Source organism: Pararge aegeria, chromosome 6 (genome assembly GCF_905163445.1).
Source record: "Pararge aegeria chromosome 6, ilParAegt1.1, whole genome shotgun sequence".
NCBI classification, from domain to species: Eukaryota; Metazoa; Arthropoda; class Insecta; order Lepidoptera; family Nymphalidae; genus Pararge; species Pararge aegeria.
The window spans coordinates 17266168-17285740 of NC_053185.1; the positions used below are offsets into that span (position 1 = coordinate 17266168).

The window sequence follows — 19573 nt, forward strand, 5'->3', positions numbered from 1 at the left end:
TTATATATAAAACTGACATAATTTTACAAAAGCATTGTCTAAATTTTATTCTCGTTGATTTATCATTTCTACATTTATTCTACGTATCATTCATTCATCAGGGTCTTTTTAAATGCTTTTTTCTTTTATTTAATGTTTTCAAGTAAGTTGTTATTGAACGTAGCACAAGGTTTGCCTGTTACGGTATGATTCATTACTATTTGAGGCCGACTTCCATATGCGTCTTACGCACTTTTGTACATAATCTTGAATTCTTCGAACCGTATTTATTCTCGTTTTATATTCAAACTTGCTACTGTTGTACTTGAAATCGTAAGCAAACAGCTTACGATTATGATTTACCGCGTGAAAGTAAGCTCAACCCTATACCAAGCTTTCCGGAAGCAAGCTTATAATTATATTCCGAATTTACCTACGATCCAACTTCTATTTGCAACACTCCAAGTTCCATTTCGCACAATCATTAGTGGCTCAACTGTGGCAACTCCAAGAGTTTAAGTCGTTGGCAAAACGTAAACTCCATTTTAAATTTCTAGGATAACTAACCCAGGCTAAAACACTAATTCCCGTTTTCATTAAATCTGGGCATCACCTAAATCGAATCTCCTTATGGTGTTACTTATTTAGGCAATGGCTTATGTGATAAGTATTGGTGAACGGATGATGTATGCCTAGGAATCTCCTTAGGTTAGGCGTTATTTGTTAACGCATGGGCTTGTTCGTTATAAGTGAAAACGTGCATCAATCAATCTTGAGAAAAGTCAATCTTCGTATATCCTTTAACTGTCTATCAAAAATTTGGTAAGCCGTTTTGATGATAAGCCCGTAAAAACTGTCACTCGTACAAACATTTCGGAAACGTGAACTCCATTAGAGGCAGTTATTTTAAAATCGCAGTTAGATACTCAATTTTGTTCAGTTTATTTATTTAGTTTCGACGTAGCCGAGTATTGGAGATACAATGTTCCCCCAAGGTTTTGCGGTTAGGCCATTTGTAAGAAAATTATTACTCAGTTCATTGATCACCATTTCGAAGAATATGCAAGGCGAAACGTTAATATTTAATTACCTTCGAACAGCCAATTATTCATAAACCTATTTTTAAACTTGAGTTCAAATCTGTCCTTTCAGAAAAGGCATAAAGCCTAATAAATTTTGCGTCAAGTCTCTCTGTTTCGGAGTGTCTTGCCAGATCTTCTTTTAATATCCAAGAAGTGACATGGAAAAGCTGTGCAGGTTTCACGTTGCCTTTACCATCGCGACCCTTCCGTATTATTTGTACAAACTTGGTATGTCTTGATTGGTCGCAACTGTAAGAAACTCAGCTATAGAAGACAACTGCAGACAATGCTTCCCACCGTTTTGCAAAAACAAAACGATGTCGTGTTAAAAGATGAAGCGCCTCCTTGACACAATAATCTGCTCGCAAAAGAATTTATATAATTCACATAGTTACGGGGAACCTGTTTGTATTGAGCCGGCTCACGGCCCAGTACGTTGAACATGATATGAGATAAACGGTGACCCTTGCAAGGTCGCACGGGTGACATAATACAAGTATATTTAAACCTGTATTAACATATACCACAACATAACACGCATTAATGCTTCCATGCAGATGGTTTTACGTTTTTATCCTTTTGTGTACTCATTTCATTATGGTCCTGCGCTATTTAGATAATGTTACTTGCTTATTTGAAATTGCGATGGAATAAAGACGGTTTCTTCGTTTATGCTTAATACCATTCCCAAGAGATATTTTTGGATTGCGTGTAGGTATATAACTTTTGCAGATATTCTATATGCTTCAATGGCTCAAGGTACCACCAGGGGGGCTGCAGAACATTAGAATCAGCCGAGCAATTTTCAGCCGTTATATAAACTAAGTAAACAATTTGTCAGGATTCTATGAATATACACAATTAGTTTGGTCAAAACATAAAACTTTAAGTTTAGTTACAGATTAGTATTCGCGATCTAAAAATATGCATGCGCTTACGAAATTAATATGTATTTACTCATGAAGCTATAAAATATTTGAATATATACCATACTACTTAAAATAGATGAATTCCTATTATGATAGATGAGGCCAGTTTATGCAGAGCATTCAAGGAACCCTTGCACTTATGGGACTTCACAAGTAACTTACTAACAGAGTCGATTTGGTTAATAGCGCCATCTATGTACGCGATGTACATTCAAAGTGGCAAAACTACCACTAGATGCCGTTGTTCCCAATATTGCGTTTTGTGTATTGCGCTATGGAGATTTTTTCGCAGCCTATGACTACGGGACTATAGAATAGTTCGGTAACTCTGGTTTCCCTTCAAAACGTATAAATCTTTCGCCTTTTACTAAAGATTTCCGTGGAGGGGAACACTCAAATGAGTCTTTAATATTTTTGCAAGTCTTACTTCTGGTAAGGCTTTAATAAGTCAGTGGAATTTGGATCATGATCTTGATTTGACTCTACCCTTGCTTGCTTGACTTGTCTGTCTGAGCAATCTACATCAATTCTATGTCTTAGTACTTAGTTGACTGGTGTCCACTGTCCACTAGTGTTAGGTCTTACTTGGTAGGAACGTAGTATTAAACGTGTCGAGGCATGAAGTTAATGCATTGTAGGTTGCAAATATTGCTACAGTTTTTTTTTATTTCACTACAAGTTAGCCCTTGACTGCAATCTCACCTGGTGGTAGGTATAGTAGTCAGACCCCTAATTGGTTTCTACGCGACATCGCACCGGAACTCTAAACCGCTTAGCGGCACATCTTTGTCGGTAGGGCGGTAACCAGCCACCAGACCAGACCAGAGAAAATTCAGAAATTATAAATTCCCAAATTTTCCTACCGGGAATCGAACCATTAATAACAGCGCTCACCGTTTCGCCAGAGAGGTCGTCAGCTACGTTTTAGTTTATAACATGAGTTTATATTTCAGAGTGCAGAATCTATCCAATAAAAGGTTCCTTTAATAATAGTTAGTAAATAAGTGAACATTAATCGTTAAATTGATTTGACCGTGAACTAATCACGTTTGATGTGTCGACTTTGCATTGCAGGCCCTATATAACGTCGACCGTCCCATTAATATTCTAGTTAATGCGACATAATAATTAAACATTCATTGAACGCAACGCTGCCATGCGTAGTCGGCCAGTCCTTTGGGATTAGCTTATTATAATAATTAAATAAATATACTAGCTTTTTTTCTTTGCTTCGCACTCATAAAATATTTGGTGTTACTGTACTGATCACGTGGTTTTGTACGCAGATACGACTGATACGAGAGATTTGAAGTTCTATATCATCTTCTCCAATGGACGTCTACTGCTGATTATTCTTTTATCGTTTTATCCACACTCTGAGATCTTATTCCGTTTCTGTCCAACTCTTGCCTTATTAATCGCTTCATATCATCTGCCCACCTAATGGCATCTTCCAAAGATTTGTTTTTCTGTAAAGATTCATCATTCACAGATTCTCCTTAGAACCGTCGTTTTCGGTTAATAAATAGGGAATTAATCGAATCCAAAATCTGAAAATTCCTACCACTATATACTACCTGCCTTAACTTCAGGAAAGGAAAACAATTTCACTGTAAAATTAAATCTGACATTAAATATTTCAGACTGCTAATAATTTCGGTTGACATTTATTTATTTATTGATACAATATTTCCTGCTTTTTTGATTCTTCGCACCCTTAATCCTTGTTCTTAATAACATGTAGAGACATGATACTAGTCATGTAGTTAGACACTATATGTATAGATGTATAAAGTATGTTACTATTATGCTGATACAATTAATTCCCAAAGGTTTCAGCAAGGTACTGTAATTATCTATGTAATAAAAACAAAAAGGTAACTTCGACCACCCAATCCTTTTAATTTCCGTTTCCTATATTATGATCGGAAATCATGTCCTACTTTCAGTAACTATTTACGGATGTCCTACTATAGGGACATATCAATAAGTCACGTTATAAGTATACTTACGTTATGATATACTCGTATATACCATTGTGGAAATATCAACGCCCAAATTGACTGACTAACGTCCCAAATTAATAACCGATCTAATCCATGGCAGATTTCTTTTTATGCTATCCTTTTCCTACTCTTCCCTGTGGTTCGGGCAAATGCGGGTACCGAACACTGGACCGTCAGCAGTTTACGCAATCGTCGAGCCTCGTGGCCATAACTAGGGCAGTCCACTTCGCCTGCCACTAGACGCGTGCTCAATATCAATATCATTATATCATTTGCATATTATTATCAATTATTATCATAGGAAATACAGTCCATTTAGCAATTTCTAGCAAATCTCTATCATTTATCATCACTCCGCAAAGGAATAGATAAGAATTGTCCACTTAATGCAATAGGTCATCATCTGACATCAAAGATTTTGGTTTAGATTCATTATGATAGTAATTTCGGGCTTTAAGTAACTGTTCATGTTACTTAAAGCGATACTACGATACCAATATCGCATGGCGCCTGGGGTTCATGTTACGATACCAATTTCGCCAATATTCCTGGGGCGATACCAATAATTAGTTTATAATGAATAAGAAATTTACCTGAAAGGATTATCCTTTCAGGTAAATTTAGTACAAATTTTCAAAAATAACGCTGAGGTTCTCAATTCGATACAGGTATATTTCCTTTATCCACTGCAAGCTGTAAATCCCCGCAGGCAGGTTAACAAAACAAATGAAATTATAGAGATGCGTTCTCTATCGACAAAACAAAATAATTCTTCGAATGTTATATGACATGTTTTCTGTGACTCTCCCACACCCCGCATTCACACCCAAATAGAGTTGCACGCTTAAGTAGTAGTATGTCATACAGATCGCCAAACTAGTTAATCCAAGGTTTTTCTAGATGCATTTTCTAACCATTTACAGGGCAGGGTGTTCAAGGAACACGTCGTACAAAGTTCCGCTGTTTGTCCATTAATCTGAGGAGGCCTATAATTTACACCAGATTCACGCTTCGGTCAAATTTTCTTGACGTAATCCCAACCACTTCACGGATCTTGAACGCTTAACTTGAACGCATGTATACTATCTCATTCAAGCTTGATTAAGTGTGAATAGACAAGTATCTTTTATTTGCAAAACTTCTCATCTCGAGAATTTCCTTAAACGTAATGTCACCACAAACTGATTACGTGTTTTTGTTTGCAGTAGATGCTCTCACTATACTTCCATACCAGAATGACAATGTGCGGTAATAATTTATATCAACAGAAAAGGCCACGTGACTCATACCGAAGCGGAAGGTCAGGCCAGTTGAAAGTTTTCCTTAATATGGTGCTCAACAGCTTCATCGCTTGTAAACAACTGCCATTTATTGACGCTATACTAAACTAAATAAAAATATGCCTAATATATTGTAAAGACGGCGCGGGTACAGTAACGGATGTAACATTCCTAGGCAAAAATTGGGGAGAATACCGCAGGTTGTCGCCGATAAATACAAGTCCTCTGGGCCCAAGACGTTCTTAAACATAAAGGCTTAAAGCACAACGCCAGGGATTGCTGGTCTATTGTGTATACATCGTTGTAAATCACAGTAAAAATTTATACATTCATTCATTCATCGGGTAAGTACTGCTGATGAAATACGAGGTCCACATCCTCGCAATCCGTAAGTTTTAACACTTCGAAGATGCCCAATACTTTGAAATTTTCTACCATTTGATGGAATTATATAATATCTTTATTTTATCAAAATAAACGTATACATTTCATGAGTGTGAAGCCCTGTCTCCTACGGTAGTTAAAACTGTGTTACAGGAGACAGTGTCTTCCCTATATCTATGGTCTTATTAACAAACGTTTGACAATTTAACAGGGAGAATTGTATAAAGGAAAAAAAGAAATAAATAAATGGAAAAAAAAGAGAATTATATAAATTTTTGAGGCGGGTGCTTAGGTAGGGGTAATTGTAATTTAACATTAAAATGTGTGTAGTTTGAATGGCAATAGACGTTGGTACCGTTGATAGATCTGATGATGCGAGATTAGTACCTACAACCATTTAATAATGTTTTCGCGTAGCTCAGTTTGACAGTGGCCGTATTTAAACCGATTGATGTCACCTTCATCCCAAGGGAGTCGTGTTTTATGGCCTTTATCTGGCCTTGTTTACCGAATTCGTTTGAAGTTGTCGTTAATTGTTCTTAATCCAGGGAAGGGCGATAGTTACTCATGCAACTAAGTTTTCCACTAAACCAGTTTTATTGAAAATATATTTAAAACAGCTGATCACGATTCGGTCGAAAAGATCTGAAGGTATTGAGTTATTATGCCAAGAATTACGGCGCTGGTCTTGATTTTAATCCTTTATCACTCACTAGCGGGATTTGACCCCTATATATAAGTCCTTTTGATATGCGGGTTCTAATCCCGCTGGTATTGAAAATTTTATTTTATGAATTTTAAAGTACACGCATCATTTTTTAATAAGTTCGGGACATTAAAACTATATTTCAGCCCCCGATCGATTCATCAGTACCTTAAGCCTGCTACAGTTTTGTGACCTACATAGTACCCTACCCTTAGTAAGAGACGAATGTTTGCTGCCAAAAATCTTTTTGTAGTGGACTAGAATATGACCTAGTGACCATATTCTAGTCCACTACTGATATCTTTGACCGAGTGTACCAATAAGATGTAGACGTAGATGAACTAAATTCTAATCAGATTCATCACATTTTCCATTTAATCATGGATACGTAGCGGGCGCCTTAATACCGAGCAATACACAGAGTCAATTAAAGTTTCTTGGTAAAAATAAATTAGTTGTATAATACTTAATCAGACAAGATTTAATCCGGAGATGCGATGCTAATGCAATCAAGGGCAGGCGTTAGCATTCCATTTCCAAACGCATTTGTCCACAAACCATTTCATGCACATTTTCTCACGCACATAACTTTGCTTCCTTTGAAGAAAGCCTCTTGAAATGTATATAATTGTGAACCTTGTGTTCCTATTTTTAGGCAAACTATTTCATGAACATTTTCCCACGCAGTTAACGTTGCACACATTAAATGTTAACTTATCCATCTGTACAGGAGATTTTCTTTGGCTTCAAGGCTAACAAAACTAGTTGAGCACTCTTGACATGTAATTTTCACGGATGCAATCGTAGTGTAGTTCTTGAGTGCAGAAACAGTCTACGCGTCTGAGAACAGTCGTCGCGTCCCTGCTGAATTCGGAAATGAGCTTTTAACCCGGACTAGTACTTGCGGAGATGATTTCTTTCAAATCATGGAAAAGCTAAGACCAAAGTAATGTCTGGTGCAAGAACCTTGTCTAGCGGCGGTGCGCAGAACTTTTGTACAAGCCGGTAAAATCCCTTGCATCGGCATCGTGCTCATCTTTGTCTTCAGGTGGGCTGCGGATGACCGAAAAAACTCGATCTAGACCTTAGCACAGATTTTTATTCCACAAGGTTTCAGTTGGATGCGCTAGTTTAGCTGTTTATGCAGAACAGACGTCGTCTGGTCAAGTGAATTTGCTAGCTCCAATAATTTATAGTTAAGGTAATCTCAGCCGATGTGATTCCACTAAAACTAAAAATGTTTGTGGTGAAAAATTTGGCACAAATCCAATACCTACAAAAAAACTAGTCACTAGGAATATTCGTATGACTCAATGCCATTGACCGCTTTATAACACATGCTTATTTAATTTGAAAACATTACCTTGATTCATACAAATATTGTGTAATGTATATTGAATATTGAATGGGTCTTTCAAATTAATAACATCAATTTCTAGGGTTCCGTCGAACGAGGAAAAGTAATTTTTTTTTTTTTTTTTTGATTTACCTATCTATATACAGAAAAACACGCTAATATGCTTATAAGCATATTAGCGTGTTTTTCTGTGGCTTGCTTGCAGAGTTATAACCCTCGAGCGCTGATAAAATAATCCCTCATACATAAATACTATGGGCTACAAAAATATTGTGAATCGCAATTATTATGAGGTTGGATACCTCATAAAAATTTTAATAATTGCAAAAAAGACATTTTATTATCAAGACAATCTTTACACATACCCCTTGTCCTTAACACGATTGAAACTGCGGCGAACAGCTAGTCGTAGATAACATTAACATAAACAAAACTGGCCGCTTCCTGATCATTGATATTTTAAATCAGAAACTAGCTGCTATACCTAAATAATTATTAAGAGTTGTCTGCAACGGCGGTTCAACGTTAAAAATATCATCAAACTCAACTGTTATGTGAAAGTAAGTAAGAAAGCCGGAAAATTAGTAAACATAAAATAAACTATCAACACTGCGATAATAACTGACGCAGCCATTGTTAAGAGTAGTTAAGAGTTTCCGTGGTTATTTCATCATTTATTTTCTATTAGAAAGTGCTGGAAGCCCAATTACAAAAAATGGGAAGCTAATGATGTTTTGTAACGTAAATGACAAAGGGAATGTACTGCCTTCCGAACCGTCGTCGGTAGACTCACAATAAACATACATACTTTGTTTCAAAGTGCTTATAGTGTAAGCCTATTGGAAATAACTAAATTTAAATAAAATAAATTGAACAAAAAAATCTATTTTTTATCGATTTTCATCATCGTTTAAAACTTCGATGTTATAAATATTAAGTACCGTTAATGTATCGTCTATTTTTGCAATTAATGCTCTGTTAGATATTATATTATCATGTTTGCGTCTGATATGGAATAGCGAATGATTTCGGCAAGATGTTGGAAGGTAGCCAGACTGATTCGAGTCCCACCAGGCTTCCACTACTAAATAGAAATGTAGAGAATATGACAAACAAACCAATTTATAAACACTAATAATAAACTGCTACAGAAATAAAGGTCGAAATATTGGTGGAAATAGAAAAGTGTTTGGCGTGAGAGTCGCTCTAATGAGGCCGTTCACCGTTGTTTTGTGAAATTATGTTTAAGATCATACCAGGGATTTGTCGCGCGACAAAATGTAGTCGAAGTATCCGGGTAACATAGGGCCTTGAGATAAAGTCGCAACGTTGTGAAAGCATTCAGGAATCGAATCACTGGGACCAAGGGTCAATCTGATTAATTGAAGATGTTGATAAACCATCTTTGATGTTATTGAAATATTCCTGCAACTCTCCGCATTGCTCTATGAAGTGAAAACGTTATTCTTAAACCAAACTATCCTCTCAAGGAACCTATATTTCCCCGGTGATTCTTTTTCACCTAGAAAGATAACGGATTTGCTAATCGGCCAATAATTCATTATTCATTTTGAAGTAGTGTTTGATTAAAACTTATACCCCAACAAGACTTCGAAACATATAGACGGGAAAAGACAAGACAAGAAAATTGTTCCTTTTTAACTCATTCGTAATTTTATTACTGTATATTATGTGATGACAGTGGGACAAAAAGTTGTAAGTCAAAAAAGTACCTAATCTGATGAAGGTAACTCGTCATTCTCACATCCTGGGGCGCTGGGTGCCAACAGATAGGTTCTTGTGAATTTGTCAGCGAACCCGAGATTATTTTAAAGAAAATGATAAGTAAGATTACGATAAACCCGTCGGTAAACGCGGCAATCGTAGAACCCCGACGAGGTGGACAGATGACATCAAACGAGTCGCAGGGAGCCACTGGACCCAAGCAGCACAAGACAGTGGTATTTGGAATTCCCTGAAAAAATATTTAGATCCAGCAGTGGACGTTAATTGGTTGAGATTATGAAGATAAAGATCTTTGCGATACGGGCATGTCGGGCGCAACTGAATTTCTAAGACAATTTAGCCTTTATTTTTAGGCTTCTATATGAAAAGTGTTTGCTCGCTAACCGATGTTCTGCAAAGGCCTTACATTATTTCAGATAAACTCCGAATCGTGAATACCTAACATATTTTGGCCCGACCTCCGAATGAAACCCCACTTACCCAATGATCTACGAGGCAAGGATTAGCACAGTGCACCAGGCGACTAAAATATGCTACAACCATAATTTCTTATATAGTTCCGACATACTACGGGTAAAGAGAATAAAAAGAAGAGAAACGTGCACATATAAAGGCTTTGCTTTATTTGCGGGCAGTCGATGCTAAGGAGGTCGTTTCTGCTAGATTTGGTCGGGCGACCATTGGTTTTCGTCGTCATACTCTCTCTTCTTGTTAACATTTTTTGACTGAGGGTGAAAGCCATTTCTAGTGTTTTGACTAATTCAATTTTTATAACGTCTTGTCATGGCGGGAGTCATATCCATTGTAGTCCTGGTCATTACCACCTTCGCTGGGAACAGCTGCGGGAGTTGCACCTTGATTATTTCGTAAGTCGTTTTGTACCAATAGCGCCATCTGTATAGTAACATTGGCGCCGTTTACTAAAACCAGTTACGAATATTTTATGTGGAATCCCGCCCTCCGCTCTCTCTAGTTCAAGGAGTTTTCTCAAGATGGCGCTACCTACCTACATAAAAAAAATACAGTGCAACTCAAATATATATTTATTTGAAAAATCCTTTTCATAATTCCATAAATAATTCAAGGTTTAGGGACCGTAATTTTATTTAAATTAAAGTTATGACTTAAAAATATCAGTTTTGTTGACTTTTGATACTATCAATGGATATGTCTATGTCGTTTTTGTAGATACCATTGACCTATCCCAGACACTGACGTCACAGGTTCATTAGCCTTTGCCCTGCGTCCCTCTGAAAAAACTGCAGGTTTTCACTGCGCACCATCGCATTTAGTTTATAGCGTCAGTGTCATTACCAGATTTAATAACAATTTATAACATCTTTCATTATGAAGAATAAATTAGTCCAACTAAATCCAAGTAAATATCATTTTTATGTTTCCTTTTTTCGTAAACTTTTAAACGTAAAAGTACCTCAAACAAATAAGATATTATTAGTGAACCGAAAACGTTCATATGGCGTATGTTTTTTTTTGGTTTATTGATTGAACTGATTATGTGTTAAATAATTTGTATAGTCTGTATCTAAAACTGATTTCGAAGTGACGCTTTTTTTTTTGCTTGTTTTATTAAATGCATCCTCAAAGTTTTTACGCGACTCTATATTGGATGGATTGAAAGCCAAGTGTCAAGGCCCAAGATACGTGTCGTAAAAACTAAAAAACAGATATAGATTTTCCAATCACTTCGCGTTAATCCGGCATTGGGATACAAAACATATGGCGGGAGAACGCATTCCAGTGCGAATGTTCTGGAATCGGGACTCATTCAGTGCTGCAATCCTTTAGGAGAGACTAGTGACCAGTGCTCTATATTCAAATTTGTGTGTCTGACGTTCTAAAATGGATTCTAATGGTAAGGAACCATTTTTAGTTAGCTGAATACAGTTCACGCATACATTAAATGATCACTATATAGCAATAATATCGTAAAGTTCTCTAAGTTATGTGCGTTTTAAGCAATACAAATATCACTAGCTTCAACGGTGAACTGTATCTATTGCCTGAAACTTTCTCATTGTGGGAACAGACCGGGTGGTGAGAGTGGGTCGGTGATAATAAAGGGTGCTTTAAAAAAGCCCTCTAAGCATTATTTTGTTAAGCCGAATAACTTAAGTAGCATAGCTTAAGTTATAGCTTTATCGCACCTGGGCATACCAGCTGTAGTGGGTATGTTATAATATATATATATATATATATCCAATAATAAAGGGTTCTGATTGGATATTTTAAATTTAAGAATTGCGCGTATTTCTTTTAAAAAAGTCCTATAAGCGTTCTTTTGTTAAGCGGAATAAAACATAGCTTAAGTAGCTTTATCGCCACTGGGCATACCAGATAATATTCTAAGGTTATATAGCAGAGATCGCTGTTCGGCGATAAGGCCGCCTCTTGTATTCTACTTCTGCCTTTATGTTTCTTTTTTTTTTTTTGTTTCTTATATATATATATATATATATATATATTCTTTTGTTTATTATAGTTATATTTATATATATATATATATATATTTTATTTATATTTATATATTTGTATAATTTTTAATTCTTATTTATTGCACCACCTACCTCTTTTCTATGTTTTTTTCCTTTTACGCCATTGGTTGCCTGGAAGAAATCGCTATGTAGCGATAAGGCCACCAAATTGTACACTCTTGATTTGTATTTATATCTTTGTAACTACTTTTTGTTTCTTTGGTGTACAATAAAAGTGTATTCATTCATTCATTCATTCATTCATATATTCTTTATGTGCTGTACAAATAAAGTTATCGACATTGGTATTAGTCATAACGATAATACCAATGTCGATAACACTAACCATCCACTCTGAGAAGTTTTACTTATTTGCATAACTAAGAAACCTTACTATAGGTACGCGTGTACGCATTTATCAAGTATTTGTGTTTCCCAGCGTAACATTCACCTACACACTCGTCTATTCGATCTCTTGTCGGTAAACAGGCGCGGCATACATTCCGAAGCGAGCACTATAAGCGAAATGATATAAAAAAGTTTGCGGTCGCCCCCATTAGAAAAAGCTGCTCCCACGTCGGTGTCACCTGTTATTTCTTAGGTTTATTCATCAGTACTGCACGCACAATTGTAGTATAATTTGCTAGTATCGGAAAAGATTTTTTTTTCATTCCACTACAGGTTAGCCCTTTATTGCAATCTCACCTGGTTGTAAGTGATGATGCGGCATGTCTTTGTCGGTAGGTCGGTAACCAAAACAAAGCCCCCAACCAGACCAAACAATAATACTACATTTATGGGTTAACCATCTCATTTTGTGACAAGAATTTTCTTTCAGGAATATAACACCGCGGTAGAGTCGTTGCGAAAGATTCGTATGAAATAATATTGAGCTTAAAAACAAAAATCTTTTGATATTAACTATTATAGATATTTTTTTATCGTCCCATTGCAAGTTAGCCCTTGACAAGTAGCTATACATTTAAGTTTGTAGCTAAACTATCGTGTCAGTTATTTGTTTTCATATTTACACACCCAGCAGGGCAGGAGACAAAAATTATATGCCCCGATTATATCCCCTGACACGGGTTATAATTAACGTGTCCACTGGCTTGATGCACGGGAACATGGAATACGAGAAGTTTACCCCCGTTTATTATTACAGATAAATTATTTGGATATTATTTCCACTTGTACGCCAGTGCTCTGAGCGTTGATGAAGCTGCAGGGCTAGCACGGGCGGGAGATAAAAATGATATCCCCCGATTATATCCCCTGACAAGGGATATAAGTAACGTGCCCACCTGCTATATCACTAGAACATGGAATAGGAGAAGTTTACCCCCGTTTATTAATACACATATATTATTCGACTTGTGCGCCAGTGCTCTGAGAGTTGATAAAGCTGTGGGAGAAGATTAATTTATATCCTTGCCCCGGGGATATAATTGTCTTCTGCCCATGCTAGCCGTGCTGCATTGGATCAGGGTGGGGTTCACCTTCTCCAACTTTCTCTATCCATGGCCTTCCCTTTCACCGCTTCATAAGTCCCCACTCCAACCTTTCGTTTGATTTGTTCCACAAAATCCAGTCTTAGTGGTGTCTGGCTTTAAATTCCTCATGAGGCTTATTGTTACGAACATATTTCAAAGGATTCAGCACTGAATTACTAACCACTTATCTAACGTTCCGTTGGCTACCATTAATTTGACCTTATTGTTGCATTCCCGTTAATTGGAAATGAATTCAGGCGCAATTAGCATAATCGTATGTACCTACCTGATGTAAAGAGATCTTCTGTAGTTTACCTATTGTAATTTGTATGTATACAAGGTTGTATCTTTAAGTACTATAAGTAATAATCTATATGCAAGAGAAATAATTGGGGATAGCCACCCTTGTGGGGGGAGCGTGTTCAATCATCGTTACGCACTCCTATAACCTTTCGGAGCTATGTGCGTTTTAAAGTATCACTTGCTTTAACTGTGAAGGGAAACATCGTGAGGAAACCGGCTTGCCTTGGAGCTCACCAAATTGTTTAGAAAGACGTGTTTAGTCCAGCACTACGCACTTGGACTACGTGGTGGATTACGGCCAAGACTCTTGACTTGAATTTTTTTTTATTCAACTTGGTAGGATTGCATTGTTTGTTAAGTGTCAGTAAGAATATCTAGAGCGCTTAAAAAAAGCACTTTGCTTACCTACGCGTCTTTACAAGAAAAACATGCGACTTGTCAATATTTTTATATCCAGCTTAGGAAACGTCTTTATTTATCTTTATGTATATATTTCTTGTGTGCGTGTGTATGTCACTGAACTCCTCCTAAACGGCTAGACCGATTTGAATGAAGTTTTTGGTATGCGTTTCGGTGGCACCATGGATGGTTTAGATTCACAAATCAGCCCGGCAGATGGCGCTGGGGTCCGCTAGTATTATGATTATAATATATTATATCTATTATCTATATAATATCATTGACAATCATTAAAAAACGAAGTATTACAACTTTATGGGGCGCGCGACTAAGTGATCAATCGACACTCGACCAAATTAACACCGACGTCGGGCTTCGTGGCTGTAGGTAAGGTTTATTATGCCTTAAGTGCTGAGCGAAAGGCTCCAGTAACTGATTCTCAAACCAATCTCTCAAACCTTTTAGTAACACGTTTAATTAATATTAACTTGTCTTCTAATCAACTCGTCAATCATTACGAAGCTCGAGGCAGCGGTGGCTAAAAGTCAAGATACCATACATGGTCTTCGCCCACTAGCCGTTTATGACCCGGATAAAATTGATTAAATACCGACACAACGTGCTAGCAGTGAGTATTACACCGCAAAGTTCATTTCGATCGTTTCAAAATTCTTTTAACTATTCGAAAGCTCTCTTCCAGAAGTAATGTGTATGTTTAGTATATACTATGTTTTATGTTTTTTTTTATGTTAATTTAGTTTTAAGTCCTAATATTTAATTTTGTTTGTTGTACCACCTACTTATTTCTTATAACATTTTGTTTGCTTTGTATGCCTTTGGTTGCCTGGAAGAGATCGCTATTTAGCGATAAGGCCGCCAAATTGTACGTTCTACCTTATTGTGCTGTTGTATTTGTATCTCTGTAAATTTTCTCTGTGGTGTACAATAAAAGTGTATTCATTCATTCATTCATTAATGCAATCGCGGTCCCTGGAAGATTAAGTGTGGTTGGAGAGGAGGTTTTTTTAATAAGGCAACATACGTAATGGAGTCGGGCATGCATACGGCGTCATAAAGGATTGAAAAAAAAAAGTATTCGAATACGCTTACGTACCTACGTACCTAGCAGGTACTCCATGATAGACTTAGCAGCACGAAAAATATTACTTTATCATACTCGTTGTTCAACGAGCTTGAAGATTCTCTGGATAACTTAAACCTCATCCGCCAGTGATGCATCAGTCGATAACATTTCACAATGAATAATATGGATTAATTAGATTTTTTTAGTTATAATTGACAGACCGAAAAGATAGCCCTCCTGATATAAAACCAAAGGTGGAAAACCATTGCCTATATATATAAATCATGTAAGGAACACGTCCTAAAAACTACCGCCCTGTTTCCATGAACCTGAGGCTTCGGTGTGAAGCCTTATATACCCGCAACCGCGACCTTCAGATCGGTACACAACACATGGTGCATGATTGCTCTTGTACTTCCTTGGACAAGCTTTGCAAGAGAAAACTCCAATAATTACTACTTTAATTTTTGTATTATACATAATTGCAAAGAGTTATAGCGTTTCTCATACAGCTTTTGTTTTTCATTACAGTATTTAAAAGTATTGTTATTAATATGTTAATTTTAATGTTGCATTGTGGCCCATAACATATATTCAAATTCAAATTCAAAATTTCTTTATTCATGTAGGCCTATCACAGAACACTTAGTAAGCGTTCATACATATTTGTTTACATAATTGTAAGGGGATGGTGATAACTTCGTTCGCCAACTTAAATCTAAAGCTACGAGCCCACAACAAACCCATCTCACAGTAAAATAAATATATATATCTTTATATATATATTTCTTGTGTGCGTGTGTATGTCACTGAACTCCTCCTAGACGGCTGGATCGATTTGAATGAATTTTTCGGTATGCGTTTGGGTGACACCCTGGATGGTTTAGATCCACAAATCAGCCCGACAGATGGCGCTGGGGTCAGATAGTATTTATATAGGTATGTTTTACGTGTTTAAGAATATCAAGCGATTTGGCCTGTCGTATGTTCGTACGGAGAGCATTCCACATTTTGGGTGGCGAGAAGAAATTTTGTTAAGAGACACGCTTTACTTTGTTTACTTTCTTATTTCTATAATAGTGTTTGTTTGAACTAGTATATATATATATATATATAATTCTTGTGTGCGTGTGTATGTCACTGAACTCCTCCTAAACGGCTGGACCGATTTGAATGAATTTTTTGGTATGCCTTTGGGTGGCACCCTGGATGGTTTAGATTCACAAATCAGCCCGACAGATGCCGCTGGGGTCCGCTTGTATATATATATATATTTTACTGTGATTAAATTGAAAACTCTGAATTGAATCTCCCAATCCGGTTGGTCACCGTGGGAGAGAATGACCACCACCCTCCAATCAGCAATAATAAAAGTAAAAATTCGGAAATCGGTACCAACAATTTTATAATAAAAAATTATAGTATTAAAAAACAAAAGTTTAATAACTTCCACATTTTGAGCATGAACGTTAGAACATTAGGAAGCGATGAACGATTAATGGAATTGGAATTAGCACTTCAAAGAGTGAAATGGGATATACTTGGTCTATGCGAAGTTCGCAGAATGGGAGAATGTATAGAGGAAAGGGATGACTATATTTTCTTTCATATAGGTGAAACCAAAGGCCAGTATGGTACAGGCTTTCTAGTAAAAAAATATCTCAAAAAGAACATTAAAGAATTTATCGGAATATCAGAGCGCATAGCTATATTAAAAATTTACCTTAGAACTTTGGGTATGACAACAATAATAGAAGTATACGCCCCAACGGAAGAATCAGAAAAACAAAAAAAAGAAGATTTTTACACTAAATTACAGGAGACTATTAATAATAACTTAGAGAAAAATATTTTTGTCATGGGTGATTTTAATGCTCAAATCGGTAAAGGTAAGAAGCAAGGTGACTTCATAATGGGCCCATATACTTATGGCACGACGTGTAATGATAACGGAGAAAGAATTATTCAATTAGCAAGAAGTAATAACCTCTCTATAATAAATACTTTCTATAATAGAAAACAACAACGAAAATGGACCTGGATATCACCAGATGGTCATACGACCAACGAAATAGACTTCTTTTTAAGCAATAACAAAAAACATGTAAAAAACTTCAAGATTCTAAATAACTTTAACTTTTATTCTGATCATAGACTAATAAGAGCTGAAGTAATTCTAAAACACCAAAAAAAGAGTAGAAAAAACTATTCGAACAACACTAAAAGATTTGGAAGAGAAGACAGTCTAATAATTAACAAAGAATTGGAACAATGGAAAAATGAAGAAAATTTTAATAAAACTGATGTCACGTCAATAGAGGTACAACAGTGTTATAATAATTTTGAAGCAAAGATCAAGTCAATACTTAATTCCTTAACTACTAAAACTTCTAATGAAAAACATGTATCAAAAACTCTTTTGGATTTGATGGAGCAGCGGAAACTGTTACTATCAAATAGAACACATAACAAAGCAGAAATAACTAAAATTAGTAAAAAAATTAACCGATATTCTAGGCTGAAAAAACGAGAATACAGATCAAATACATTAAAAAAATATATAGAATTATCTGGGGCTACTCATAAAGCATACAGAGAATTAGATAAAAAAATACAATGGATGCCCAAAATTCTAAATAAAGAAAAGAAAAAAGTTAACAATAGAGAAGGAATTATATCTATAGCTACAGAATTCTACGAACGTTTATATAAATCTAGCCAAAACTCTATCGAAGACATAGACTCGAATAGTATTGAGGAATCAATACCATGGATCTTGCCGAAAGAAGTATCCAACGCTTTGTCATCACAAAAAAATAATAAATCTCCAGGTGAGGACGGTTTTACTAATGAACTTCTTAAGTCTGCCGAACCTACAATTAGTGACATATTATGCACAATTTTCAACGCAATTTTATACACTGAAAATATACCAATGCAATGGACGCGATCAATAATAAAACTACTTCATAAAAAAGGTGATACTAGCGATATCAATAATTACCGTCCCATTAGTTTATCTTCGAATATTTACAAAATATTTTCAAAAGTAATTTTGAAAAGAATAGAAAATAGATTGGATGAAAATCAGCCTCTAGAACAAGCTGGTTTTCGAGCAAGATTTTCAACTATTGATCATATTCATACACTGAATCAAATTATAGAAAAATATAACGAGTATAAGAAAACCATATACATCTTATTCATAGACTACTCAAAAGCGTTTGATAGTCTAGAATTTAGTTAAATATGGAGGGCACTTTTTGAACAAGGGGTACATCCAAAATATATACGGATAATAAAAAATATATATGTCAATAGCACGGCAAAAGTCAAATTAGATCGTGAAGGCAAATGGTTTAAACTGTCAAGAGGTGTAAAGCAGGGAGATCCTATGTCGCCAAAAATTTTTAACGCAGTTCTTGAAAATATATTTCGTAGATTAAGTTGGGAAAACCAAGGAATAAAAGTAGATGGCAAATTCTTAAGTAATTTGAGATTTGCGGACGATGTAGTCTTATTCTCTGAAAGCCCTACTAAATTAGAATCAATGTTAAATGAACTACTGTATGAAAGCAAAAAAGTCGGCCTGGATATGAATATGCAAAAGACAAAGGCAATGACAAACGGAGATCATAAATGCATTAAAGCTAATAATATGGAGATAGAATATGTGGAAGAATACATTTATCTCGGGGAAATAGTGTCTACAACAGACGCAATAAGTAAGAAAATAGAACGTCGAACCACAAATGCATGGAATAGGTACTGGATGTTTAAAGAAGTGATGAAATCGAAAGACATGCCAATGAAATACAAACAAAAAGTTTTCGATATGTGCATACTTCCTATATTAACCTATGGAAGCCAGACTTGGGCTTTAACGCAAAAGTTAGAACAAAAATTAGCAATTTGTCAGCGCTCGATGGAACGTAGTATGTTACATGTTAAACGGTTAGACAAAATAAGAAATGAATCACTAAGAAAAGAAACGAACATAACAGATGTTAAAGTAAAAATCCGAAAACTAAAATGGAAATGGGCGGGACATGTGTGCAGGCAAAAGCAAGATAGGTGGGCAAAAAGAGTTACAGAATGGTATCCGAGAGAAGGGAAGCGATCTAGAGGACGGCAGAGAATTAGGTGGAGCGATGATTTTGTCAAAATGATGGGAGCAACATGGCAAAGACTGGCGCGTGATAGAGATGCATGGAAAGAAATGGAGGAGGCCTTCGTCCAAAGGGCGTACTGAACTGCGAAACTGTCAAACATAAATAATATGTTAAGAAAAATAGTCATAAGGAAGATTGTGTTTTAAATAATAGTTTAAATA

General features: G+C 36.0%; 1 protein-coding gene and 1 non-coding gene across 4 annotated transcripts in view; both read left to right on the top strand.

Annotated features, from left to right (window-relative positions):
• Window positions 1-19573, top strand: part of LOC120624189 (paxillin) — a 96738-nt gene that overhangs the window by 20514 nt on the left and 56651 nt on the right. The window contains exon 1 of one of the 3 annotated variants that reach the window (XM_039890568.1): window positions 11285-11342. The exons of the other annotated variants lie outside the window; for them this stretch is intronic. Within the exon in view, the coding sequence (XP_039746502.1) occupies window positions 11330-11342 (13 nt within the window). The 5' untranslated portion in view covers window positions 11285-11329. Of the gene's footprint in view, window positions 1-11284; window positions 11343-19573 lie in introns of those variants that run through there. 3 annotated transcript variants of the gene reach the window in all.
• On the top strand, window positions 2314-2430 carry LOC120624824. Its single transcript, XR_005658782.1, has one exon. It is a non-coding gene; the product is annotated as a U5 spliceosomal RNA (small nuclear RNA).